Source organism: Grosmannia clavigera (genome assembly GCF_000143105.1).
Source record: "Grosmannia clavigera kw1407 unplaced genomic scaffold GCSC_108, whole genome shotgun sequence".
NCBI lineage: Eukaryota > Fungi > Ascomycota > Sordariomycetes > Ophiostomatales > Ophiostomataceae > Leptographium > Leptographium clavigerum.
In genome coordinates this window covers 842,739-868,660 of record NW_014040837.1, presented here as the reverse complement: position 1 = coordinate 868,660, position 25,922 = coordinate 842,739, and the positions used below count along the sequence as shown (strand labels likewise).

The following is a 25,922-nucleotide window of genomic DNA, read 5'->3' as shown; positions in this document are numbered from 1 at the left end:
CTTGTCTTCATATCCAATCCGCTTTCACAATCCAACCAACTGAAACATATTCTCTCCCAGGCATGTTCTGAATATCGGTCGTAGTTACGAACACGCATCCATTGCACGTAGCACCCAACCAAGCAGTATTGCTAGCTGCACTAATTCGGTTAGAGGCAGGAAGTACTCTTACCCGCCGCAGCCCCGCCCGATACAGCTGCCGAGCTCGCTAACCGGCAGGGCTTCTGGCCCGTAATTTACTAGCTCAAGCGTTTACTTGTCCGCCCGGCCGTCTCTCTCGGAGACGGCATTTTAAGCAGGACTGTCCTCGGCAGGGCTTCTCCTCAGCAAGACTCTAAAAGGTAAACCAGCAGACGGCTGATCCGTTTGTCTCTCGTGTCTTCGTATCTTCCAACCCCAAACTCCCCTCAACCCCTCAAACCCCCACAACCCACCCAACATGGCCCTCCCCGGCATGCTCTACGTCACCATGGCGCCCAAGCCGGGCCTCTCGCTCGACCAGTTCCACGAGTGGTACAACAACGAGCACGGTCCGACGCGCCTGCGCCTTCCGGCCATCTTTGCTAACGGGCTGCGGTACCAGGCCACCGACGGGCTCGACCCGCCCTTTCTGGCCGCCTATGACGTCCGCGACCTCGCGCTGCTGAACACGGCCACGTACCTGGACCTTCGGGCGAACCGGAGCCCACGTGAGGCCGAGACGATCGGCCAGGTGGCCGTTACGCGCTACTTCTTCCGCGAGGTCCTGACGCAGCAGGCGCCCGGCTTTGTGGCATCCGAGGACCTGCCGGTCGACGACGACACAGCAGCCGGCCGCGTGCTGGTCTCGGTCGAGCTGACGCTCAACACGGCCGACGCCGAAGCAGCCACCGCGCTAGAGCGCTGGTACGAGGAGGAGCACTTTCCGCAGCTGGCCCGCGTGCCCGGTTGGCTGCGCAGCCGGCTATACCGGACCTGGGGCGAGGACGCCGACACGGACGCGGCCAAGTCGGCCATCCGGCTCTTCTCGCTGCACGAGTACGCCCGCGACAACGGGCTGGGCGGACCCGAGCACACGGCCTCGATGGCGACACCACGATGCGTCAACCTGCTTGCCCGCTATGTCGCCGGCAAGTCTCGTCGCACCTATGGCCTCTTCTACATCTTTGGACCGGCACCGCGTGACCTGACTTCGCTGGCTGCCTTGCCGGCAACGCGGGCCTTTTGCTCGGCCGACAAAAAGACGAGGACGCTTCCGACCGTGCCGGCCATACACTCATTCGTCACGCTGCCTCATGACGGTCTCGAGATCCCGTACGTGCTCGAGGGCAACCCGGCTGCCGATGCGCCCACCATCGCCTTCTGCAACTCGCTGCTGACGTCGCTGCACATGTGGGACGACCTCGTCGCTCTCTTGCGTGCCGCTCGGCCGCAATACCGCATCCTTCGTTACGATGCTCGCGGTCGTCACAGCCTGCCGCCCGCTGCCGCCGTGCCGGCAACGCTGCCTCGCCTCGCCGATGACCTCGCGGCTCTGCTCGCAGCCCTCCGCATTCCACGGCTGCATGCGCTCGTCGGCGTGTCCCAGGGTGGTGCCACAACGCTGCAGTTCGGCCTCCGCCACCCCGAACTTGCTGGCCGTCTCGTCGCCTGCGACTTCAACGTCGCTAGCAGCCCTGCCAACACGCAGGCCTGGAAGGACCGCATCGCCCTGGCCGAGAGCGACGCCGGCTCTGGCCCGGGCTCTGGCATTCACACGCTCGCCCCTGCCACCGTCGCCCGTTGGTTTGATGCCTACACCCTCGAGCATCGCCCCCAGGTCGTCGCCCACATGACCGCCATGGTCGCTGCCAACGCCATCGATGGCTTCCGCTATGGCTGCCAGGCCCTCTGGGACTACGACATGCGCGCCCAGGCTCCCACCCTCAAGCCTACCACCCTGCTTGTTGCCGGTGCCGGTGATGGCGGCAAGGAGGGCAAGCTCGCCAAGGCCATGAAAGGCTTCCGTGCTTCCATCGGCCCCACCGGTGCTGACTTCCGCATCGTCGCCCAGGCCGGCCATTTGCCCATGTACGAAAACCCATCCGCCTTCTGGGCTGCCATCGAGCACTTTTTGTAGCCGAGATAGCCTATAGCATAAAGCTTTCAATACATTCACTTCAACTCATTTCTGCGCCGCCTGCATTTTCCCATACGACCCGGCTTTATAAGTTTGTGGTACCGCTTTGCTTACGTCATCAACAGGCGAATGGCATCAAATAGTCACGGGCTGCCGTCTAGGCCTCCTGCTTCTGTGCTGCCTCCCACACAATATGTACGGCAGCATATCTGTCACGTACACCATCCGTCTGTGCTGCCACTATTAAAGAAGAGCGTTACTGTACGATAATTTTTGGCTATCCGTACGATATTTCGTTGATCAAAGCGTTACATCGGGTAGGCCAAACTTTTTACCGCCAAGATCCACATAAAAATGCACTAGTCTAAATGTAGCTTACGTCTACTTTTATGCCACGCTTATTTTTGCCGGGAAGTATAAGGTACGCTTATATAGTAGCTATACGATAATTTTACTCTATTAAAATGCCCTTTAAAAATGTATAAAAGTATTATATAGCTAAAGTTTTACTATATTATATAGCAAGAGAAATCAAATTAGTATCTCTGTAAATTTAAGGCAATAAAGTGTAGATACGGAGTACAGCTATAGTGATTCAGAAGATCGTACGGAGTACAAGCGCTAGCCTTAGATAAAGTGTATTTGAATTGGCTACTCTGCAGATTTTAATGTGGGCCTTTAGCGGTGAATAGCTTAGCTCCACCCAATGTACCGCATCTCTTATCAGTGGATTATCGTACGGATAGCCAAAAATTATCGTACAAATAGTAACGCTCTTAAAGAACCCTGTACGGAGTACTAACAACATGATTGAGGTCGTATAAAGTAGAGAATAATAGGAGTAGTACACAGGACCGCGGATCACATCGTATCGTGGAACAAAAGTGTTGTAACAATACTATTTGGAATTCTACCTATATTGAGAAGTACTGCACTCTAGTCTACATGAAACTCAGTCTATTGACATTAAAGTCAAAAAGTAACAACAACGGCCACTCAGTGGGACCCAGTCTGTCGCTTCTCACTCATCGTCGGACAACGTCGAGTACCCTGGAGGAGCTGCCTGGGGCTCTCTGCTAAACTCGCCCAAGGGCATCGTACTATTTGCAAAAAAATGTCAGCTGATGTTATACCTTTGATTGGACTAGGTGTACTCACATTAGCATAGTCTCGTGTGCGACCGCGCCCATCACATAGCCTTGTCCATGGTAACACCGATAAAGCTTCTCGTACAGCGGTATGAATAACAATATTCTTTTGCGCGCCATTCGGTGCATGCACTCGTTGTGCAACGCTCGCCACACTTCGTCTTCCTTCTCCAAAGCAGCCTTCATTTCGGCTGACTTCTTTTTGCGCTGCTGAAGCTGCCAGTATAGAAAGTCCAGACGGCACAAATCTTTCATTCTATCCGTCATCACGTCCCATTTATCCATTAATTTAATTCCACAATTTTTAATGTTTTCTTCCCTGACCTGGGATGGTGTCAATAAATCGACCTGATATGAGGAAAGAGCTATGCTTACCATATCGTAAGATGGTGGTTCACGAATGCGTACTCCACGAGCAATTGATTGCTCATCTAGCTGCTGTTCCAATATCGATTCGTCCTCTCTGGGATATAATGTATACACCGGTGCAGTTGCATAGGCCGCACAGTAGAAATAATGATCGGCGATATAGTTCGGCACGCTGTCGACATATATGACAGCCCGTCCATTCACGGTTCCAGCGACATAGCCGGCCTCAATTGCCTCTAGGTACGACAAATAATCTTCGAGGCTCCAACCTTCAAAGGGGTTAATAGGCTCCTGGATATAAGTAGCGTTGGTATCTGCTACAGGCTCTTCGTCGTCCAAGACAAACCCGTCGTCCGTGTCGGAGTCACTTTCTTCTAGCGGAAGAAGACACGAGCCATCCGGTTCCTCTAAATCGTCCTCGGGGTACTCTCTTCCATCATCTATGGGCTGTTCTGCAATGGGTGGCCCTGTGGGAATTGGTCCATAAAAATTCGTTACAACGCGCCATCGGCAGCCACGGCAATAGCAAGGCATCACGAATATGTGTTGGTTTGTTGAAATAAGTACTAATTTGACAAATTTGTACTATAAATAACAGTCTTAGACAGATGAGATTGGTGATGTCAACTGAGTTATTATATGATGGGTGGTAGGCTTTGTCTTCAGGAAAAAATGTCCGGGGTCTCTGCCAATTTAAGCATTTTGGCTATGAACGAAGAAATACATACCACCAACACATGACTCGTCCATGATAGGTCTTTGTTAGAGATGGCAATGTTGGCCATGAACACCTGTCAGTAATGGAAATCAAGAGAAGCACGTATCCAATTGTGTTGAATAGGGATCGGCTGCCAACAAAGGTTTCAGGGCCCGATCCATGTTCATTGGCTTGAGAATCCTGTCAGGGGCGACAAGGAGGCGAGGGAAAAAACACTGAGGATACGGCTGTGTTGGCATAATGGTAGTCATGCTGTCAGCATCGCGCACACGACGCGTAGTTCTTTCCCAATTGGGAAACTTACACCGATTATCAATTCAAGAATCTCTCCAGTGCAGCACCACGAGGGTATCGCGAGGACGGATCTACCGATTCAGACCAACAGATCAGATAACTCAGAAAAGAAGGAAAACTTTCAATGCAAGACGACAGTTGGCAGAGATGACGGTGGCGGCTGCGTAGAGTATCGTCGTCTTGTTAGTACCGTCGTCGCCTTCCTCTCGATAAGGCGTGGCTTCCATTCTCGCGAGCACAGCTAAATATCAAGCTCTGTTGCTCCTGCCCGCTTCTCAGTCATACTACATTGCCACTCTCCATAACCTCTAGCTATAGAGCATTGCAACATCACAAAATCTCGGAGGGGAAGTGCCACACGATAACCCTCTATCATGCTTCTCCGTCGGAAGTAAGATAAAGTAGATTGGGTGAGAAAATTCAATTCAGTAGCCTAGTTCTCAGTACTCAGTGCCACTGAACTGAAGAAGCAATCGTTTGCTTCCCAACTACCAGCACAGATCCTGCAATTAACTCACCCGTCAGCTCCAGTACTTTTTATTACAATGTCAACAAGGTACCATATCCGGTCTAAACCGTCTCGAATCGACAGGAATATCAAATTCATTGAGAGAAATGGGGAGGGGACGATGCTGGTCAATACGACCGACTTTAAATCATTTAAATAGATGCAGTTCTGAAGTACAAAAGACGTATGTAGGACGGAGAACTGTTTTAATCTCGGCAGGCTATTTGGAAGTTTCTGACAATATACTCCGTACATGCATACTGTCCTCACGTTTACCTGTCTTCTCACCTCATGTCTCAGCATAAGTAACCGTACAAGACAGACGAGATCGTTGCCATAGGGTCTTTTCACGAACAGTCATGTGGTGGTCAAAGAAAGCAACCAAAAGGTATGTAAATGTGTCTGTACATCATTACATAAAATCATATAAAGTCCCACTATATCAATGGCAGCCTTGTGCAGGCGGCTTAGACGGCCGAGTAATTGGAGAAAGGAGAGTCCGCTTACCTCTACGGAGTGTTGTCAGCACTTTGCAAGTACCTTCGGGTTGTATCTTACTTCAGCTCCGGGGACAGGAGCGTAATTACCTAATGGAATACTTTACGCCGAGTCCGTGAACTGCAAAGTGCAAGACGGATTTTGCCACACCATTTCGGCGAAAGAGGAAGGATGTCACGTCAAACGCCATTCCCGCATGCTTCATTCGCTCCGCAGGCCGACAGTGTGGGCCTGCACGGAGCGATTACGACTTGTGCTGGCCGCCTCGACCCACTAGAACGTGCTGGAACGTGTCCTTTTCCCCCCCAAATAGGCCGGATCATCAGTACCTCCTTCTTCCGGAGGCGCTATCGCACGGGAAACGTAAAGGTAGTGCATGTTTTCGCATAACGGCAATTTCGCCTTTTCCCCCGTCTCTATCATCCAGTAGCAAACAGAGCCTTTTGTGCATCTCTTAACCTTTCCCTGCAGTCGCTTCTGCTTCGTCTATTCAGAGATCACCCAAAATGGCCGGCCTCAGCCCTCAGGTGTAAGTGTGCGACGACCCCATGACGGGGTACCCGCTGTAAACCCCTCGTCTCAATGCCAATCTAACTCGTGCCCGGATAGAACGAACCTGGTCATCATCCTCGGGATGATGCAGGTGTCGAAGCGGATCCCCTTTGATGACCCGGACGTCCTGAACATTGTGCGCATTGGCTACGTTGCCAGCAACCTGATCATCCTGGCTATCTCTCTGTATATCGGAAGCCTGATCGACAAGAAGAAGGGTGAGTTTGTCCGATATGGATCCAGATCCAGATCTGGCACCACTGGCTCTATGTTCCTTGCTGACCTGCCCCCCTCCCAGACCTCACCACGCTCAAGTATGTCGAGCCTGCCCCGATGGGCTCGGCCGAGGAGCCAAAGCTTGTCACCACGACCATCCACGCCTACGACAAGGCACAGCTCAAGACGCTCATGCGCTCGCAGATGATGGGTGTCGCCATGATGGGCTTTATGCACCTGTACATGAAGTACACCAACCCGCTCCTGATTCAGTCCATCATCCCGCTCAAGGGCGCCTTCGAGTCCAACCTCGCCAAGATCTACCTCTTCGGCAAGCCCGCCTCGGGCGACTTGAAGCGCCCGTTCAAGGCAGCCGGTGGTCTGATGAGCAGCCTCCAGGGCGGCTCAGCACAGAGCGACAAGAAGGCCGTCGAAGCCGCCGAGCGGTCTGGCCGGGGAGGTGCCAAGGAGGAGTAGAGATGGGCTCTATCTTGTTTGTACGTTTTCTCGGTGTCTCCACTACTTGGAATAGATAGCACAGCCTTGTCTCCCTATTGCCCTAACCTTTCACATTTTAACACAACCACTTCCCTCCTAATACTAAAGTAGTTCCCAATGTTTGGGAGTTTCTCCTTTGCCGTCACCGTGGTCTTAGGAAGAATGCCATTACTGACCTGCCAAAAGATTAAAATAATACAGACGCATCGGCAACGTCACCAACCTTTTCAATAAGTCCTTTAGAATGTTGCCGTTTGTTTTGGCAATATTATGTACGAGTTAGCTGTCGTCTAACCTTCTCAAAGCCCTATGACATTGTAGTATCTTTATCAGTACTCCGTACTCCGTACCTATTCTTATTAATAGAGAGAGAAAAGCACCCCACACTGCATTACTGCCTGGAGCTTTGGCGCTGATTATTAGTAATACTCGCTAAAGTGAGGCGACTTTTAACTCTCGCCTTACATCACAGATTTGCGCGCAACGTCAGAGGCAGGCCTTCACCCGTTCCGACTTCGACTCTTAATGGATCAAACTTCAGCCTCGCGAATACAGTCGGCGGCCGGGCCTAGAATCACCACGCCTGCCGAAACAACCAAACAGATTGTCAGTCACGATCAACAGGAGATTAAAGGTCAGCAGGTGCATGCTAACCAGATCGCCGCCTGGCGATGCAGGAGGAGAACCGATTCAAAGCGAAAGCCATCCAAGGACAGCGCGACGCTGCCGCCCGGCGCACGAGCAATCAGACCCCTGCAGGCTTCATCGCCTCCGACGATGTCCACATTGTAGCGAAAGGGCCTGATGGCCAGAGGAAGCGTCCGCACTCTTCGATAGCAGCCACCGATCTGCCGTCTACGCAGCGAGATGCCAGCCAACATGATGTCGAGATCCGGCCAGCCCGGAATTTTGCCAAATTTGTGGACTACAACTTCAGTTCCATGACGGACACAAAGGGCGGCTTTCTCTCCGCCGAGGACGACCCCTGGAATAAGGCGCTCTCGTCGGCCGACGGGAAAAACCAAGGCAACGACCAGCGGCCTCAACACATGACGGTCGCCGAGTGGGAGCGCATGCAGGTGATCCGGAACCTGAAGCGACTGAAGCAGGGTCCGTACGAGCCCGGACTGAGTGTGCTGTCGGAGAAGAAGGAGCAGAAGAAGTGCTGCGAGTGCGGCAGCTTGGAGATCGACTGGGTATGGGAGGAAGTGCTTCACTGCAGCGTATGCAACGCGTGCAAGGAGAAGTTCCCGGAAAAGTACAGCCTCCTGACAAAGACGGAGTGCAAGGAGGACTATCTCCTGACCGACCGTGCGTTTCTTACCCACAAGCTACAGCACATGACGCATTACGCGTTGCCTACGAAATATGCATACTGACTTTTTCTCTACTTTTGGCGTGCAGCCGAGCTTAAGGACGAGGAACTACTGCCACACCTCTCGAAGCCGAACCCACACAAGTCCCACTGGCACGACATGATGCTGTTTTTGCGGTGCCAGGTGGAGGAGTACGCCATCAAACACAAGTGGGGGTCCGCCGAGGCCCTGGACGCCGAGTTTGAGCGACGCGAGACCGACAAGAAGCGGCGGAAGGAGGCCAAGTTTAAGGAGAAGCTGCTGCAGCTCAAGAAGAAGACCCGGACGGAGGTGTACCGACGAAATGCAGGTGGGGGCAATGCGGCGCCAGCCGGCCAAGGCAAGGCCATGACCTTTGGTGATGCAATCGGAAGCGGAGGTAAGCACGTGCACGATTGGGGACGTGCCATAGAGAACGAGGAGGGCATGTCAGTGAAGCGATGCGCCACGTGCGGTATGGAGGTCGAGGAGCTGGAATTTTAGAGGGGCGGGGAGGGTTACAGCACACGTGGTCGCATGTAATAGACTACTGTAAGATACGAGTTGGATATACATAGTAGAGAGATATGGGGAAAGATGCGGCATCGGAGCATACTATGTAGGGCTTGCCGGGTACGGAGCAATGCGATGAACCAGGAACCGTGCAAAATGCTATTCTGCTTTCCTGTCCTCTTTGCTTCGCATCACGTGTCCTTATCATGCGCTGCGACCTCCCTGAAATGAGCCCCTGAAAGCGGGATGGAACTAGCGTCTTTTCTTGCTGCCTTGGCGCCTGAAGTTGTAGCGGGCCGCATGATTGGCTGCCAACACCTCTGTGGCGCGGCAGGCACCTCATTCCTACCAGCAAAAGCTTCGTCCCGGGCGAGAATCACAGCTCGGAAGCACGAAACAACAGCAGAATAGACACGCGGACCCTCCACACTCCCTCTCTGCATTTACGCATCAGTGGTGTGCAGGTGATTGCTGGCGCAGGTTCACCTCGCCCTTACCTGTACGATTATACCCTTACTTCTTCGTCCCTCTCTTTCTGTTTTGTTTTTATATATCCTTTGCCCGCTTGTTTATTACCCTAATCGAGAGGCGACGCCAAATATCGCTGGCACCTGGCCCTCCCTCAACGCACGGCCTCCGGTTCCCGACTCTGCAATCGCGGCGATACCGCACATGCACGCGCATCCCGTCATTGCCCACCTGACGATATAACGGCCACGTTCGCCGTCCGAGCGCCCGTCCAGCTCGAGCAGACGGCGATCTAAACCGGCAAGGAGCATCAGCCCGACCGCCACTTCTCCCCCTCTTCTCTCCCCCATCCACCGCGCGCATGAGCTGGGGCGGCCAGAACAACATGGGGTCGAATGCAGGCAATGGCCTAGGCAACATGGGAGGCGACATGTCGGGAGCGCAGGGCAATGGAAACCAGCCACACGCGACCGAGTACACTCTCCAAGGTGCGTCCTTTTTTCCGGCTTCTACGCTTGGCCATTGTGCTGTACTGATAATGTCCCTTCGCGCGCGTGCCAGGTGTTATGCGCTTCCTGCAGACAGAGTGGCATCGCCATGAACGCGATCGTAACGCATGGGAGATTGAGAAGCAGGAAATGAAAGGCCGGATAGCTGCGCTGGAAGGATCTGTACGACGAGCCGACGCCACGCAAAAGGCACTGAACAAATATGTCGCCATTCTGCAGAAGAAAGTCAAGGAACAGGCGGCCCAGCTGAAGTCGTCTGCTCCAAATGCCGATCCGGCAGAGAACGCAGAGCAGCCAGATCGGGCCGCAAGAGTTTTGGAGAAGCTTCATGGTAGGTACACTTCACTCATCGTCGTTGGCACCCTTGCGCTCTCAGGGCTCGTTTCATTATCTCTCTGATGTCTAACGCAAAGTCCAGTCGAAAAAGAGACAGTGCCGGTCGAGGGCGTACCCTTTGTTCCAGCCTCCGATGACGAAAACAGGCGATCCGACCTGCGAACGTTTTTGGACCAGTGTCAAGCCGAATTTGCCTACCTCATGATAACGCCCGCCAACCCACTGCCGCCACGAGAGTCCCCGCCGCTTCCTCCTACCGACGAGCTTCGGGAAGAGGACTATATCCCCATGGGACATCAGCATCAGCAGTCTGAACAATACGGCCAGCAGCAGATGCGCTCTTCAAACTTACGACAAGGCCAGGGACTAGCTAGCCATGTGCCGCAAGCGCCAGCACCTCCTTCCATGTCTACAGGATATCCGCCCGGCAAGAATGTCGAGCTGCAGCCAACGCCCATGGTCAGGTCCAACGCCGAAACAGGTCCGTCATTGTATGCCACGGCGCCTCCTGAATGGACACCTCAGACGCAGGTTTCACCAGCGCCGAATCGGTCAGGCGAGGACTCTGCGGCCGGTGCTGATCTGGCCAGGTCTGGCTTCGCGAATAATTCCGTGATGCCGCCGAATGAGACGACGGGGGACAAGCCAGAAGCACCCGAGACCGATGCATGGGATTTCAATGACGGGCCATCATCATTCCCGGAGCCGGGCGCCCCGCAACATGTTACTACTCGGCCCGATACAGACCTCTTCCCTACCGCGGATAACGCATCAAAGTCGCCAAACCGACTTGCGGGCTCACATCGCCGAAAGGGCAGCATGTCCCGCAGGCGTAATTCGGATCATCATGACCTGTCGTTGAACTCGTCGTCTCAGAAGGTTGAGAGCGGCAGCTTCAAGTTGCGGTTTGGTCTTCGAGGCCACCTAGACACCGTGCGCTCAGTCATTTTCTCAGGTGGAGGCAGCCCTGGGGAGCCAGAGATTTGCACGGCCGGCGATGACGGCCTGATCAAGCGGTTCCACATCCCTCGTACGGCCAACTATATCGGCACTAGTGCTGCATCAGATCTCGATGTGCAGGCAGACTTCACACACCGCGGCCATAACGGCGCGGTGCTGTGCCTAACGTCATGGTCCCCTTCACCCAACTTCTCGACTGGAGGACGGGCACAGGGCGACGGCTGGATCTTCTCGGGCGGCCAGGACAATTTCATCCGTGTGTGGGAGCGTGGTCGGGTGGATCCAAAGGCAACGATCGATGGCCATACCGATGCGGTATGGGCGCTCTGCGTCCTCCCAGCGACGCTGGGCTCTATATTCGGACAGTCTAACCCGTACGGATCGCCGGACCGGATCCTGCTTGCGTCCGGTGCAGCAGACGGAAGTGTTCGGGTCTGGGCCATCAGTGCGCCACCACAGCTTACGTCGCCAGCCCAGCCGGCTCCTGCTGCAGGTCGTCGTGCTGGTGGTGGACGCGTCCGAGGAAACTCGATGAGCTCCGGGTCTGCCTTCCCAAGCAGCCCACAGCCAACAACGGCCAGCAGTAGCCCGTTCGACCACACGTTGGTGCACACCATTCTGCGGGCGAATTCCAAGGCAAGCCCGACATGCATCACAGCATTGAGCGACAACGGTGCCACATTTGCTGTGAGCTATTCCGATGCGTCCATCATAGTGTACGACACGCGGCTGGGTGAGGAGATTGGGTCAATGGCCAGTCTCGAGACGTACAACGGAACAATGGCAACGAGCGTCAACGCAGTAGTGGCCACAACCGTGGGTCTGGAGCAGCCGCAAATAGGCGAGGAAGACATCGCCGGTGCTGGTGGCCCGACTGGTGGCGGACGAGGCATGGCTGGATCGGGAGTGGAAGGCGTTATCATCTCGGGACACGAAGACCGATTCATCCGCTTCTTTGATGCGAACAGCGGTACGCATTACCTGGCCAGCTCACTTGTCTGTAGATTCTGCCGTTACTAATTTTGACTCACAGGACAATGCACGTACGATATGCTGGCACACCCGGCAGCTATCTCGAGCCTGTCTCTCAGCCCGGACGGACGCGAGCTAGTGAGCGCTGGACACGACGCCTCGCTCCGATTCTGGAGCCTAGAGAAGCGAACGTGCACACAGGAGATCACGTCCCACCGGATCATGCGAGGCGAGGGCGTCTGTTCTGTGGTCTGGAGCCATGACGCGCGATGGGTGGTCAGCGGCGGAGGCGACGGGGTGGTCAAGATATTTGCCCGTTAGGAGAATGGCATGTTGATCGAACCGCGGCCGGAGTCGTGGCCTACAGGCGAGACGATGGTCCAGGCGGCAGACGATTCGGCTGAGCGCACAGTGCAACGCTGGTGGCCCGCCCGATTTATACAGAGGCGAGGGTGATGAGGCGGCATAGGAGGAGATGACTGGGCGGTCTTCAGGGAGAAGGTTGGAGAATGGGCACTGTCATGGAGCTGCATGGGCCGTTTTTCTGGGCATATATTTCTGAGCCGGTATGCGGAAAGCTGTAGGAGTAGGATCAGCATCTGTTCGGACGACGGATTTGTCGATGTGTTCACAGAGAATACGAGAGCGTTGGGGTGACCTTTAATGGCAGACAAGCGCAAACAGTGTGCCATAGGGAGCTCAGTGATCGTTGCGGGTACAAGTGCAATTGGCAGGCAACAAACCCTCTGAAAAGGCAGAGACGGATGCGAGTCCTCTTGCCGTGAGCGCAGTTGCCTTCTCACGTCTCACATACTCATACGTAGCCGGAAGCTCGATACATACGAACGCTGCATCAGAAAACCGAAGCTTAGGCCGAGACTATTTGCATGCATGACGCACAGTAGTTGACTCTGTAAAAACGGTTTATTTGTAAGCAGTTCGTTAGTGGGCTTTCTTTGTTTATAGGGAGCTGCCTACTGTCCGTCACTAACCAGGCCAGGCTTAGGCCGCTATTTCCGTGCCCAGTAGCGCGCGTGTCCTTTAAATTCCTTAGCCACAGAGGGGTGGCAGCCTTTGTTTGTTTTCTCTTTTGGAGGGGTCGTTCCATGCCTTCAGCCTTCTGAATTTAATTTGATTCAATTCCTTCCTTTTTTTTTTTTTTTTTTTTTTTTTGCTCACGGTCAACAGAAGACGCCACTGTAGCACTAAGGCGAGTTGCCTGCATTCCCGCCCCTTCCAAATAGCATCGCATCCAGCCCAATTCCAGGCAACACCCGCCACTACAACATCCGTCTCCTACATTAAAAAAATAGGAATCAGAATCCCCAAACAAAACAAAAACACAGAACAGTCCATACATTACAACATCAAAAATCACCACCACAACCCCAATTTTCCCACCATTCGACGCGCGTTTGAAGATCGGTACCGTTTCAGCCCACACCGGTATTCGCGATCTCATTCTCGACCCGGCCTTTCCCTACCGATCCACTCGAATCGCTAAATCGACTTTTTCGTATTTTATTTTTTTCGCGATAAACAATGGCTGGCGGAAAAGGCAAATCGTCGGGGGGCAAGAGCTCTGGCGGCAAGACGTCCGTGGACGGCCCCAAGAAGCAGCAGAGCCATTCGGCGCGTGCCGGCCTGCAAGTAAGCAATCATGTCTCTTTTTATCTTCGTGTTGTCTTGTCATTTTAATCGATCGACTTGCCTCCATCGCGAACTTTGTCAACACGCGTCCCGAATCGTCCTTTTTGCCCCACGTGCCCGTTTCTCTTCGCCAAGGCAAGACCGGACTAGTGCTTTCAACACCATCGCCTGCTGTCGCGATACGTCTCCCTCTGTGCTGTCCTTTTCGTCCTTGCCGAGCACCGGGCCGACTGCGGCGCATGTCCCGGACTGCCAGCCAAGGCTTTGCTGCGATGCGCCTCAATGGGTCGCGAAGATCGGGCCAGATGTGATTGGATGGACGGCGTTATGAAGAAACACGGCACAGAGTGGATGCTTTCTCCCGACAGCTCGAGGAGGGATCTCGGTCGATGTTTGCCCGTTTTTTCTCGATCGCCTTGCTGACATGCTTCGTTTTCCGCCTCTTAGTTCCCCTGCGGTCGTGTCAAGCGCTTCCTCAAGCAGAACACGCAGAACAAGATGCGCGTTGGTGCCAAGGCTGCCGTCTATGTCACCGCTGTGCTCGAATACCTCACCGCCGAAGTGCTCGAGCTGGCAGGTGTAAGCATCCACCCCCTCATTCCCCCCCTTCGGCCTAGGCCCTGCTGACCACATGACAGAACGCCGCAAAGGACCTCAAGGTCAAGCGCATCACGCCGCGGCATCTGCAGCTGGCCATCCGTGGAGACGAAGAGCTCGATACATTGATTCGTGCAACGATCGCATTTGGTGGCGTCCTGCCGCACATCAACCGGGCATTGCTGCTGAAGGTGGAGCAGAAGAAGAAGAGCAAGGCCATCGAGGTATGAGTGGGCGAGGCTTCGGCTTCAAGGCAGCGCCACGTCGATTGCTGTGCCCTCCCTCTCCATCCGTCCCCTTCTACTCCTCTTCTACGCTTCCGCGCTTCCGCGCTTCCATCTCTTCTCTTGCCGCGTTTGTTCCATGGTCCCTCTTGCTTCGTCATCGGTTTATAATACGCCTGAGTTGGTAATTGGCAGGTACGGTTCTGGTGCTTTACGTTCTTGCGTCTACGTTTCGTTCTGGGGCTGCGTTTGAGGGAGAGGATCGGAGTGGGATAAGTCGCCGCGTCGGCCTTGCCTAGCTTTCCTGGTTCGCGCCCTCGTGCTGCCACGAGTCTTTTTGCGTAGCTGTGTTTTTCCATACGCGCATTTTTTTTGTGTATTTTTCGTGTGTTTCCAATCGTCGCCTGTCTGTATTTGGGCGGTCTGGTCTCGCCCGGCCAGCCATGGATATTGATGTTGGCGGTGACATGTTATTCGCCACCAGACAGTTCGTGAGTACGATGAGATACCAGGAAAAAAAAGCAGACTCGCGCACGGGGCATTCGACCAGGTTGGGGGGCGGTTGTTATTTTAGTCCTTTTATATTATCCCCGCCTCAGATGTACAACATACACGTTTTCTATATTTCAACTCCGCCATCTTTCCTAGTCGAACGTTGGAATCAATGAGAACTGGGCAACGGGGGACGTGGGCAATCGAACAATAAACATTAGCAGTGAACTATGCCAAAGAATGGAGACGTCGCCTCTGAAATGCAGCTGGGAGTGACAGCTTTATGTGTTTGAGCCAATCGGGCTTGTCAATCAGCTTTGCTTTGCTCGACCATGTTTACCGCCTGTAAATTCGGCTCTCGATACTCCGTAGTCTAGCTAGAATAATTACAAAGCTACTGGAAGTCGGCGATATATCGGAGGAACTCGGTGTGGGTGTCGGTGCTCGACTCCCAATTACGTGTCTGTTTTCGGTTCTTGTTCTGCATCCAGCACTTGCCAAGTTTATCTCAATTCGACTTTTTGTATTTGTTTTGTATTTGGTTCGACCCAATCTACTCGGTCTCACCGGTCTGTTTCGATTACCATCTAGTGTCAGTTTCCTTTTATGTGCTGATATCATCTCCATCTCTGTTTCCGTATCTGTGTCAGGTTCTCCCGTGTCCGACATGTTTATGTCCAAGTTTGTGATTGTGCATTTGTCTACCATCGCAGCCAAGAAAAACGCTTCGGCACGATCTCGTCCACTGTCATGTCTCCGTTCGCATCTTCGACCGTGCTCATGTCTGTGTCCGTATCTTCAGTAGTGCTCACGGCCATGTTCACATCCGGGCCCAAGTTCACAAGTAGATGTGCTGCTTCAAGGGAAGCAGCGTCTGTCATAGCCACAGTGTCATGTTCATCTTGGTCTGTGGACTGCTCGACTTCCATGCCTTCTCCGCCTCCTTCTTTGCCTGTCTGTTCCTCCACGGGCTGCGCGGGCTCTGAGTCTTCCATGGTCTCATCGTCGTCAGACTGCTCTCCTTGAGTCAATCTCTCTTGCCTTTCTGTACGGCATTGACCAATATAAGAGCAGTCCCGGATGCAGTCATGACGTCCTGCTATGAGCCTCATTCGGCGCTCCTGCTGAAGTTCATAGTACAGCTGGTGCGCTGTATCGGCTTCAAACAGCATCGGCCTGTCAGGGTCGTCCTGTGCCATTGTCTTTTCTACTTCTGCCATGTCCCGCCATCGAGCCCATCTAAGCCAGTCCTGATAAGCAAAGTCAGTTTCACAGTGCAGTTTCTTTGGCTTGTTCTCGTCCTTGTTCTTGTTCTTGTTCTTGTCCTTGTTGAAATATGCAAATCTTTGCCCACAACTTAGACAGCGCGAGGTGACGCCGATTCTATAGTCACGTTGGCATTTGACGCACCTCCATACCCAAGGTTGGGGCACAGGTGGAGGTGGCCCTGCTGTCCATGCTTGCATTTGATCCACAGGGTGGACCCCAAATGGCAAAGGGTTAGGATGTGATACTCGGTCCGACATGATGTTTTGTGTCCAATATAAAAAGTGGATGCTAACTTTTAGTTGATGGCAGTTATCCGGGAGTTGTGGTTTCTATTTGGAAGACGAGCATTCCAGGATCAAAAGGTAGAGTTGAGAGATGGCCATACAGAAGGAGAGGAAAGGTCTACGACTTAGTTATTACGAGAGCTTACAGTGCACCGAGTTGGGAGTCATTATGTGATGGCTTTTTGTCTGGATGGGCGGCGAGTGCAAAATACAACAACGATAAGAGGCAAAGCTGAGTCCGCCTCATTTCGGTTATAGACTACTCCATAGTAGGTCAGAGGGCTACTACGTACAAGGCCGCGTGAGCTGTCGCTTAGACGGCATAGGAGAATGTACCGGGTTTCCGGACGCTTACTATCAGTCGATGACTGTGGAAAGGAATCGCAGACTTCGTAATGCAGGCTATGTAAGATATTTGGAGCAATACTTGTAGGGCCCCGTTGCATTCGAATGCGACTATTTAGCAGATCAGCAGCTGATAAGTGCAACTTCATGGGGCGGCACTAAAACGTGGTCGGCTCTTCGCGTAAACGATGGGATATGTGGGACCTCTAAGCTGGGCGAGTGCGAGTACGGTTGGGAAGAAAAAAGAAAAAACTCCGAGAGAAGGGAAGAAAAAAAGAAAGAAAAAAGAGACGTGTCAGTTGCTTTAGCACAGATGATGTGCCTTGTGCTGTTCCAGATCTTGACCCCCTCCCCCGCGTTGCAGTTGCATTAATATATCGATTCAGAGTGTTGCAATGTACGTCGTACATATGTATCGTCGCTTTGGCCATACTCTCCCTTACGGCTAGATAAGATAGAACGACGGCCATCATGCAGGCTGAGAAAATGTGTCCGAGGACCTGAGGCGGGACCCGCTGTACGCTACTGCTTATTACTCCGTACTCCGTATTTATGATGAACCTCGGCAAACCAAAGCCCCATCAGATAGCCAGGGCCCCAGGCCCCCAGGTACCCACGGCCTGTGTTGCAGCCACTATTTTAGCAGGGTCAAGGGCTCCGTAAAGCAAGCTATGAACGAGATTAGCAGTCGGCCGTCTATCTTGTCGCCAGGAATTTGCCGCACAAACCCCTGCACTAAAGAGATGCACAACCGGTAAAACATTTAGGGCATTCCATACTACAACGTATGTACAGAGTATATTGAGTAGCCTGTGAAGAAAGCCAACGTCCTGGTCACAATTGGAGTGCATTGGGCCTGTCCTCCGCGCCTTACGACTGCAGGAAGGGCAGGACGAGAGCGCACCAGGCATCGAACCCGTCGACAAAGGAGGCGTGGCCAGCGCCAGGCACGACGGCAAAGCGCACGCTCTTCTCGGCAGCGGCCGCGCCGTATTTCGCCGCGAAGCCAGCACGGATCAGCGAAGCCAGCGTCTTCATCGCCGGTGGCAGCGGCTCGTCCTTTTCGCCGACGAGCACGAGTACCCTGCCACCGGGCGGCAAGCAATCAGCCAGCCGCGGGGCCTCGTGGCGCTCGAGATCGAATCCGGGCGCCAGCAGGGCAGCAATGCAGGTTTCGTAGCCGTCCAGCGTGGTCTCAGCCATCAGCGCCTGTAGCCGGCCGGCCTCGTCGGCGTGAGCCGGATTCTGCAGCCAGGCCTGGCCGAACCAGCGCGTCCGCGTGCCGGCCAGCGTCTCGGCCAGGCTGCCTGCAGCACGAGCAGCCTGGACGCGCGGCGTGAAGGAGTCCACGGCATCCGGGCCGCCAGCAGCAAACGGCGACTGGCTGCCGGTGTCGCAGACGACGAGATGGCGCAGGATGCCTGGATGGCGTGCAGCAAAGACCACGCCTGTGGCCGCGCCGAGCGAGCAGCCGATCCAGGCATGGAGCAGTTCTTTCTGAGGTGGTTCAATCCCTCTCCCGCCCAACAGCCCTTTTACGAGAGCGAGGACGTCGTCCGACATGGCCTCAAAGGTGTTGGTCGACAGCACAGCCGGCGGTGCCGAGCCGCCATGGCCCGGGTGGTCGTAGGCGAGCGTGCGGAAGCCTGCACGATGCAGCTCGTCGACAACGCGAGCCCAGACAGCACCGGTTGTGGCCAGCATGCCTGCCAGCAGAATGGTCGGTCGCTTCACGTCATCGGCAAAGGACAGCCGGTAGCAGATGGTCCGGCCATCCGGCAGGACGAAACCCGACGAGGCTGTCAGTGTGGCGGCCATGCTGTCCCTGTGTGTGTCGTACCCGTAGAATGTATCCTCAGCTTGATGCGTGTGTGCCTGTCGTGTTTGGGCCTCCGTTAGAGTCTTTTCTTAGCTCTGCTCGTGCGTTTTGGCGCCAAGTTTGGGTGTCCGAATGGCTACTGACGTTCCGGGTGAACTGCCAAAGTGGGTAGACAGATATGGAAGGTGGGGTAAACGGCAACGCAAGATCCGATCACTCCTTCTCTTAAGATACATGGTACATTCTATGTACATCTGGCCGCAGCTGCTTGCACATAGCCTCAGTCAACGGCAAAAAAGAAATAAAAACAAGGAAGAAGAAATAAAACAGAAAAAAGGACGCCAAGTCTCACGTATGAAACCGCTCGTACAGACACCACTCTTCTAGCCGCAGCCCTCCTGCGTTTCCAGACAGCCACACTAGAGAGACTGGATTCCCACCTCTGCCAGATTAAGTACAATCTCCGGGGCTGGCACAGCTGCTACCGGGATGTCGTACTCAACCGGAGCAGATACGAGCTTTTTCCAAGGGCGCCTTACGAAGTAATTATCAAGCCCACTAGCCTCACGGCCACCCAGCTGCCCAGGCTCCAACGGAGTGTAGCGCTCCTGTTGGCAGACGCCGGTCCACTGGGTAGTATGCTTTTCATGGAGCACGACTTAGCCGCATATTGCATTCGTTCTAGTCGTTCCTTTTCGCCTTCAATCAGAAACGCAGGTATGTAGCTTAACTCGGTACCAAGTCTTGATCTGACTGCATGATATTTGCAGAATCATTCGACCAGCAATACGCCACAACGGACGACGGCCAAAGCGCCGATAGCAACAAGTTGCAGCTATTCCGTGACACGCCCACAGACGCTGATAGGCAAAGCACGGCTGGGGACCAGCTACGAGCACGGAGACCTCGTAAGCAGGCTATGCCTGTCAGGGCTGTCAGCGTCTAGGGATCATCGTGTCAACTGTCAAACTTGTTACGACCGAGTCTGCCTGCACGCTACTCCGCAGTCCGTCTAGATGAACGCAATTTAGGTTGGGCATAAGTACGCGCAACGGCGTGTCTGGCGAACTGCAGCAGGCGAAACCCATTCTAGAAAAGGGACTATCTCGGGGAATATCTCTAGCCGTACTCCGTACTCCGTACACATAGTACGATGTGTACGGAGTATGTAGCCGCGAGACCAGGGCCTCGCATCTGAGACAATACGAGTGCGTGCTGAAGGCGCAGCGGAGCGCTTTCCGCTGGTCTCAGGGGGGGGAATCTCCCCGGTGTGCAGAAGCGGCCAAGCAGGCAATACGGACTACGAGACGGGCGAATGCTCTTGCAGCACTCACTTATCTCTTCGAGAACAGATGGAACCGGCTAGCTCGCAGGGACCCCTGTGGCAGGTATCCGGCAGGGAACCCACCCGGTCGATAAGAAGCAGAGATCTGATTGGGGCTGTGCTGATTGCTGTGGACGCTACTCAAAACGGAGCAGGTAGGTGGCTAGCAGCTATACTCCGCGCGTGGGATGCCATGTGGTAGTCTGGGCCTGCCCCTGTCGCCGCTGTGTCGCAAAAGCGGCCGGCGCAATCCTAGGGCGCTCGCTCGAGGAAGCGGGCAATGTCCTAAATCATACGTCGTACATCGTAAACGACCGCGCGGGCTTAGAGAGAGTGGATCGGTCATGACTGCCCGTCTTCCAAGCTGACTTGGTAGTCAGGAGATAGTTCGAATCCTGTATTGCCATACGGAGCCCTCCTGATCCGTGCTCACACACACTTTCCGCGTATCCCGTCCCGTCCCAGAGCGAGACGTCCTTATCTCTTGCCTCCCTCCTATTTGGCCAAGGCAGACTGGAAATCAGGTATGAATGGCGTGTGTTGCATTCGCAGCCGTCGGGCCAGAATTCGCGAGACTACGACTGATGGGCCGAGTGGATTCTATGAGCAGTGTGCGGCATTGTGACCAACATTGGCGAACAAGGAGGAGAGTTGGTCGGCTATTACCAATGCGCCGGCCGGCCCTACACAGTAGGGTAGTAGCTAACGAGCAAAAGAAGGAAGCCGGAAGAGTTGGGGGGGTCAGCTTGCAGCCTAGGATTCTGAGATAACAGGGAGGCCCGTGCCTATGGAGTGAGCTAGACCACCAGGAACACTTGCAAGCGTACTTCTGCAATGCGGTTGTCCGATTTACCCTTGCCAAGTGCATGGGACTCTAGGCTCTCGACTTGCGGCTGCCATACTATGTACTCCGTACATTGTACCGGTCTTGGGCTTGTCGACATAAAAGGAACAGACACCCTTTCTCCATTTTTGCGCATCCCCCCCGTTCCGATCTTGGGTGTCAAGCTGGCCATCTCAACCCTAACATGCGACGACGACGACGACTTCACTGGATGATAGTCAACCGCCTTATGAATACACGGACTCTTCTTTGATTTCTCGACATTTGCCATGACGGCACTCGTGGCGGAAACATGGACGTGGTATTCCGTAACCTGGCTGGTGGTCGGGGCGAGATTGTACGTCTTTCACGTGCTTTTGCTCCTCTTCTTCCAACAGTTCTTTTTGCTGTCATTCCTGGCCCACGTACTGACCGTCTCCAGGTATTCCCGCACCCTCCTACAGGGCTCTTGGAGGAAGCTGCAGTCCGATGATATGCTCATGCTCTTCGCCATGGTAAGCAGAGGATACGATGCATCATTTTTGACGGGCTGTCCGCATGCACGCCTACGGCACCTACTAACCGCAACTGTTAGGTGACGGATACGATCCTGATGGCCTGCATCAACCTCGTCGCTACCACCAGCAGCAACCTGATCAACCCTAACGATACCACCCCGCTTACGCCCCAGAACATCAGGGAGCGGGTTCGCGGCTCGAAGTTTGTCCTGGTCGTCGAAGAGATGCAGATCCTCACCACCTGGACCGTGAAGCTCTGTCTTCTCATCCTGTACCACCGTCTGACGTGAGTGTCCCCTGACTTCTGCTGAGCCATGTTGCCGTACTGACAAGCTTGCAGCATGAGCTTGAGACAAAACTTGGCTGTCAAGATTGTCGCCGGCTACGTCATCGGAGGCTTCATACTTATGGAGGTCCTGTACCTCGGTGTCTGGTGTCGGCCATTTCACGAGTACTGGGCCGTTCCTACCGATAGCAGTAAGTGGAGCACGCACAAGGCTTCGGCTTCTGCTCCCAGAAAGGTTCAAGGTCCATACTGACACCGATCAGTCCAATGCTCTGCAGCAACACATCATCTCATTACCAACGCCGTCCTCAATATCTCCTCCGACATCATGATCATCTTGATCCCAATGCCCGTCTTCCTCAAGGCCGGCATCTCTACCAAAAAGAAGATCATTCTTTGCAGCGTCTTCACCATTGGCTTTTTTACTGTACGCACCCATGATGACACAACGGGCCCGAGAAGCAAAGACTGACTTTTACGCTGCAGATAATTTCTGCCATTCTCAACAAATACTATTCCTTCCACGACCCCTTTGGGTCCGCCTGGGTGTTCTGGTACATCCGCGAGTCATCGACCGCTCTTATCACGGCCAATCTCTCACAAACCTGGACGCTCGCACGGAGGGTCCTGAATTTGACCTCCTTCTCGGAGAACTCGTCCATTTCGCGCTATGGACCAAGTACGGGCTTCCGATCGAGAACCTTGCCCAGTCATGTCCAAATCTCTGCCGTCAGAGGCGAAGACTCTATGCTGGACCGCTCAAATAGCCAAGAGCGAATCAACCAGGACTACCCCGTGCCGCTCAAGATCTACCAACGTCGGGAAGTCGTGATAGAGTACCCGAAGGAGGACGGCGAATCTTCTTTTGGCCACTGAAAAGTATCTTATAATGCAAAGGAGGACATACTGTATATATAGACTTAAGAAGCACATCGTACTGCATGCAAATGCCATTATCACGAATATTAGAACCAGGCAACTCGTGACCGGCTTCAGTGAATGAAGACTAGCTGCCCAGTGACCTCATAAAGCCCACCTGCGAATCCCGAAAGGGAAGAGACCCTGACGTTGGAAATAACTTCTGTGCTATGTCATTTATGCGACACTTGCACGGGGGATGCGACGTCTTAGCGGCGGAAAGACGGCTGTCAAGGCTTAGCGCAGAGCCTCGAACAGCCACCAATAGCGATGTGGAATATCACCGGCCATTTCGGCTGCAACCTCTTTCTCAAGCAATTACGTAAAAAGACACAAGGACGGCCTCTTTCAGGGCTTCTTGTGGATCATCATTAGTCAGAGATTGCTTTCAAGCCCTAAATTATCCGTAGATGCTGTGTTCTTTGCGACGACGATTGGCTGCTGCGCATCGTTGAACAGCCTGGCGACTTGCTTCAGCTGCCTGCGCTTGGCTGTGCAGCGACAACCAAGGCCAACGTTTTCTGCATCATCACCAAGGGCCCCTAACAACGGATTTCGCGTTGGATTGTGCACAAGGCGACCGTCTTCGACTAGCAAGATACACACCGGCTTAGCCTTTCAAGGCACATTTACATCTCTGGTGGAGTACTTTTGTTACGAGGCAAAGGTCTTTCGTGAAGACAGCCTTGTATAGCACGTGGCAACGTGCTGGTATTTCGCAGCACGTCGGCTAGTGCTCAGTCCACGCTCTGCAGTAGCTATTACTAATCCGATGAGACTGTGATTCGCAGATTCGTAGTTTTGACTACAGTGGCTTGCCTATAATGAACGGACAGCAACCACAAATACAAAGCGTACGGTCCGCATAGCCCTCTGTGCACTTTGGCCTAGGCTCAGTAAACCTCGGTCTAGACTCCGAGCTGCCTCAACGGTAGACCGAATTATACTGCGCACTCGGAAGCAGAATTTGTTTGGCTTCTATGCACACATACAATACCCGCGAGAAGAGGACTACAGAAGGATCTTACATTACATAATGGCTCGTCGGGAGCCGCAACAAGATAAAATGATACTAATTACAAATTCAGAAGTTTTTGCAAACGGGATATACCAGATCATTGGGGTTTGCGAAACATTGGAGAAGGACGTAAACTAAAGCACTGTGGCATACGGAGTACGAAATCCTATTTTCCATTGCCCAAATCGCACACAGGCGCAACTGATCAGTATGGCTTGCGGCGGAAGAGCAACAATATAGACAGCTAGGATACGAATCGTAAGAGGCAATACATGAGGCAAGGCAATTGTTCATGTCTGCTATGTTAATGTGCGTTAGATTTCGCAGATCGGATAATACTGCCTATACGAGTTAGGAACGGCTTTCCTTTCTGATCCTACAGCTTTACGACATCGGACGACTGACACGATCTGACTATGCGCTCCCTACCTTCTGGAGGCTTAACAACCAGAACAAATTGCCAACCTGGCCGCTCAGCTGCTTCGTAGCAAAAGTCGCTATCTACCCGAAATGATTTTGACCTTTTCAGTAAACAGTCTCGTGAGCTTGTGGGACTAAAGCTATGACTTTCGGCTTCAACACAATCCGCCTATACAGGGGCCATCGAGAACCAAAGGATGGGACATTGTTGGCGGTAAGTTCAATTACTCGCCCCAGAATCTAATAAGACCCTTTATGCATTGTCGAGATTTGGTCCGAGCCGCGGGACGGCGACAGGGAAGAACAGGACAACATTGGTTCCTCAAATCAAGAGGCTGCCCACTTTTCATTACAGAATGGTCCTATGTAGAAGCTTCCAACCGCACTTCCCCCTGCCGCAAGCAGCAATTTCACGCTTATTTTTCAGGCAGACAGCCTAGACAAGCAGGTCTTTACCGAGTAGGATGCCGGAAAGCTGGAATGCAACCCTAGAGGTGGCATCGGACGCAATGGTGATCAAGCCCACCGGATCATTTGTGCCAGCTGTCAGCAGCCGCATGTCTGATGCAAATCACAAGACACAAGACACAGGACGCGTTGGTTTGCACTCGTCGACGAACGTGTGCTCGTATAGCCACTCTGAAGCTTTGTGAAATACCGGTACCAAACTTGTACATGTGGACTGCAACACAGCCACCCCCCGAAAGAGGTACTCCGTGCGTACTTTCGTCCCTTCTTTCCGCACCGTATTCTGTGACAGTTGGCGTGGGGTCACGGCTCCGTGCCTCGTCGCTGCCTGCAGCCCGTGGTCGTATCTCAAGTTACCTCTCGCTGCCCGGCCCCTTTCCTCGACTGCGCTTACCATTTCGTTTGTTGTGCTGCCTGTGAAGAATGCCTGCGGTCGAGCTTTGCCACGTCTTTGGGGCCACTTTGGCGACGCCTCATTGGTAGGGGATAATGAATAGTGGGACACTATCCCATTCCTTAGACCGGTAAAAGCCACATCCCCCTATACGACTCGTAAGCATCTACAGTTGTGGTGCAAGGAAACAGGGCGGCCGCCCCTTCAGACGCCCCCTAATACGGCCTACCGCACCCGCCCCTCCTCGAGTTTAGCCTTCGCGAGCTAGCAATCCCGCGGTTCATACCAGGAAAATAGGGATCCCAAAAAATCAGCTAAATAAAAAAGGGAATAAAAAATAGCAAGAAAATAAAATAAAATAGAAGGGCAGCCCCAAAAAACATCAACACATAATAAACCTCATCTTTATGACTATATCGACCACAGCCGACGCCGGCGATTCTCCCCAGCACGGTACGCCATTGCAATCTTTCCATCCCGTCGACGCAGCCGGATACGGCGTTGTCTGTGCATCATTTTGCCTCTGCTGTGCTTGCGGCTTCGAAAGGTGCGTCTCCCGTCAGCTGCATCAGCCCCAACTTCACCGCACGCTTCCCCCCTTTTGCCGTCCGGCCATCGTCCGGCCATCCTTTCCATCTCCCGTGTCGAGTCTGCCACCCAGACGGCCTCGTTTGTCTCTGCTGCCCTGTTTGCCCTGTTTGCCTTGTTTTTATCTGCCTCCTTGCCCCAGCTTGTCTTCTTTTGCAGCGCCGCTTTCGACCGCTGCGCCATTCTGCACGGGGGAAAAAAATACCCCGTTCTCTTTCCCATGAGTGGCTGCCGGGATTTGTCTGGCCAGCTAAGCACTTTCGCCAGCTGCATCCATCTCCGTTCCCATTCGCCGCCCCTTTGATCGCATGTGCAGCGTCCTGGCCGTGCTTCTCGCCACGATCGTGGCACACTGTTGCTTTGCTGACCCCATCACTCGTTCAGGCTTCTGAACAAACCAACGAGTCATCCACCGAAAAGCCTGAATTTTTACGAAGCTAAAAGCACGCATGAACTGTTCTTCTCCACTCCTGCCGACCGAGACGACAAAACAA

The 25,922-nt window shown here is 53.7% G+C and overlaps 9 protein-coding genes across 9 annotated transcripts; 6 read left to right on the top strand and 3 right to left on the bottom strand.

Annotated features, from left to right (window-relative positions):
* Window positions 1-439: 439 nt before the first annotated feature.
* CMQ_6978 (alpha beta hydrolase fold family) lies at window positions 440-2,098 on the top strand (the record flags this gene model as incomplete). Its single annotated transcript, XM_014320664.1, has 1 exon — window positions 440-2,098. One exon carries the CDS (start codon window positions 440-442, stop codon window positions 2,096-2,098), a length of 1,659 nt encoding a protein of 552 aa, XP_014176139.1.
* Window positions 2,099-3,119: 1,021 nt separating this feature from the next.
* On the bottom strand, window positions 3,120-4,365 carry CMQ_6968 (uncharacterized protein; the record flags this gene model as incomplete). The annotated part of the gene is made up of 4 exons (XM_014320654.1): window positions 3,120-3,198; window positions 3,257-3,462; window positions 3,622-4,082; window positions 4,344-4,365. 4 exons carry the CDS (start codon window positions 4,363-4,365, stop codon window positions 3,120-3,122), a joined length of 768 nt encoding a protein of 255 aa, XP_014176129.1.
* A 1,774-nt stretch (window positions 4,366-6,139) lies between these two features.
* CMQ_6824 (phosphate transporter) lies at window positions 6,140-6,878 on the top strand (the record flags this gene model as incomplete). The annotated part of the gene is made up of 3 exons (XM_014320510.1): window positions 6,140-6,162; window positions 6,243-6,403; window positions 6,484-6,878. 3 exons carry the CDS (start codon window positions 6,140-6,142, stop codon window positions 6,876-6,878), a joined length of 579 nt encoding a protein of 192 aa, XP_014175985.1.
* Window positions 6,879-7,424: 546 nt separating this feature from the next.
* CMQ_6844 (DNA repair protein rad14) lies at window positions 7,425-8,737 on the top strand (the record flags this gene model as incomplete). The annotated part of the gene is made up of 3 exons (XM_014320530.1): window positions 7,425-7,505; window positions 7,577-8,210; window positions 8,304-8,737. 3 exons carry the CDS (start codon window positions 7,425-7,427, stop codon window positions 8,735-8,737), a joined length of 1,149 nt encoding a protein of 382 aa, XP_014176005.1.
* Window positions 8,738-9,575: 838 nt separating this feature from the next.
* Window positions 9,576-12,312, top strand: CMQ_6800 (cell differentiation and development protein fsr1 pro11; the record flags this gene model as incomplete). The annotated part of the gene is made up of 4 exons (XM_014320486.1): window positions 9,576-9,702; window positions 9,776-10,054; window positions 10,142-11,989; window positions 12,053-12,312. The coding sequence occupies 4 exons, from the start codon at window positions 9,576-9,578 to the stop codon at window positions 12,310-12,312; spliced, it is 2,514 nt and encodes an 837-aa protein (XP_014175961.1).
* A 1,221-nt stretch (window positions 12,313-13,533) lies between these two features.
* On the top strand, window positions 13,534-14,468 carry CMQ_6566 (histone h2a; the record flags this gene model as incomplete). Its single annotated transcript, XM_014320252.1, has 3 exons — window positions 13,534-13,641; window positions 14,089-14,220; window positions 14,280-14,468. The coding sequence occupies 3 exons, from the start codon at window positions 13,534-13,536 to the stop codon at window positions 14,466-14,468; spliced, it is 429 nt and encodes a 142-aa protein (XP_014175727.1).
* A 1,187-nt stretch (window positions 14,469-15,655) lies between these two features.
* CMQ_6868 (uncharacterized protein) lies at window positions 15,656-16,420 on the bottom strand (the record flags this gene model as incomplete). The annotated part of the gene is made up of 1 exon (XM_014320554.1): window positions 15,656-16,420. One exon carries the CDS (start codon window positions 16,418-16,420, stop codon window positions 15,656-15,658), a length of 765 nt encoding a protein of 254 aa, XP_014176029.1.
* A 1,302-nt stretch (window positions 16,421-17,722) lies between these two features.
* Window positions 17,723-18,670, bottom strand: CMQ_7017 (3-oxoadipate enol-lactonase; the record flags this gene model as incomplete). Its single annotated transcript, XM_014320703.1, has 1 exon — window positions 17,723-18,670. The coding sequence occupies one exon, from the start codon at window positions 18,668-18,670 to the stop codon at window positions 17,723-17,725; it is 948 nt and encodes a 315-aa protein (XP_014176178.1).
* A 2,461-nt stretch (window positions 18,671-21,131) lies between these two features.
* CMQ_6689 (decarboxylase) lies at window positions 21,132-22,498 on the top strand (the record flags this gene model as incomplete). Its single annotated transcript, XM_014320375.1, has 6 exons — window positions 21,132-21,176; window positions 21,283-21,333; window positions 21,414-21,622; window positions 21,677-21,813; window positions 21,901-22,049; window positions 22,109-22,498. 6 exons carry the CDS (start codon window positions 21,132-21,134, stop codon window positions 22,496-22,498), a joined length of 981 nt encoding a protein of 326 aa, XP_014175850.1.
* Window positions 22,499-25,922: the final 3,424 nt, after the last annotated feature.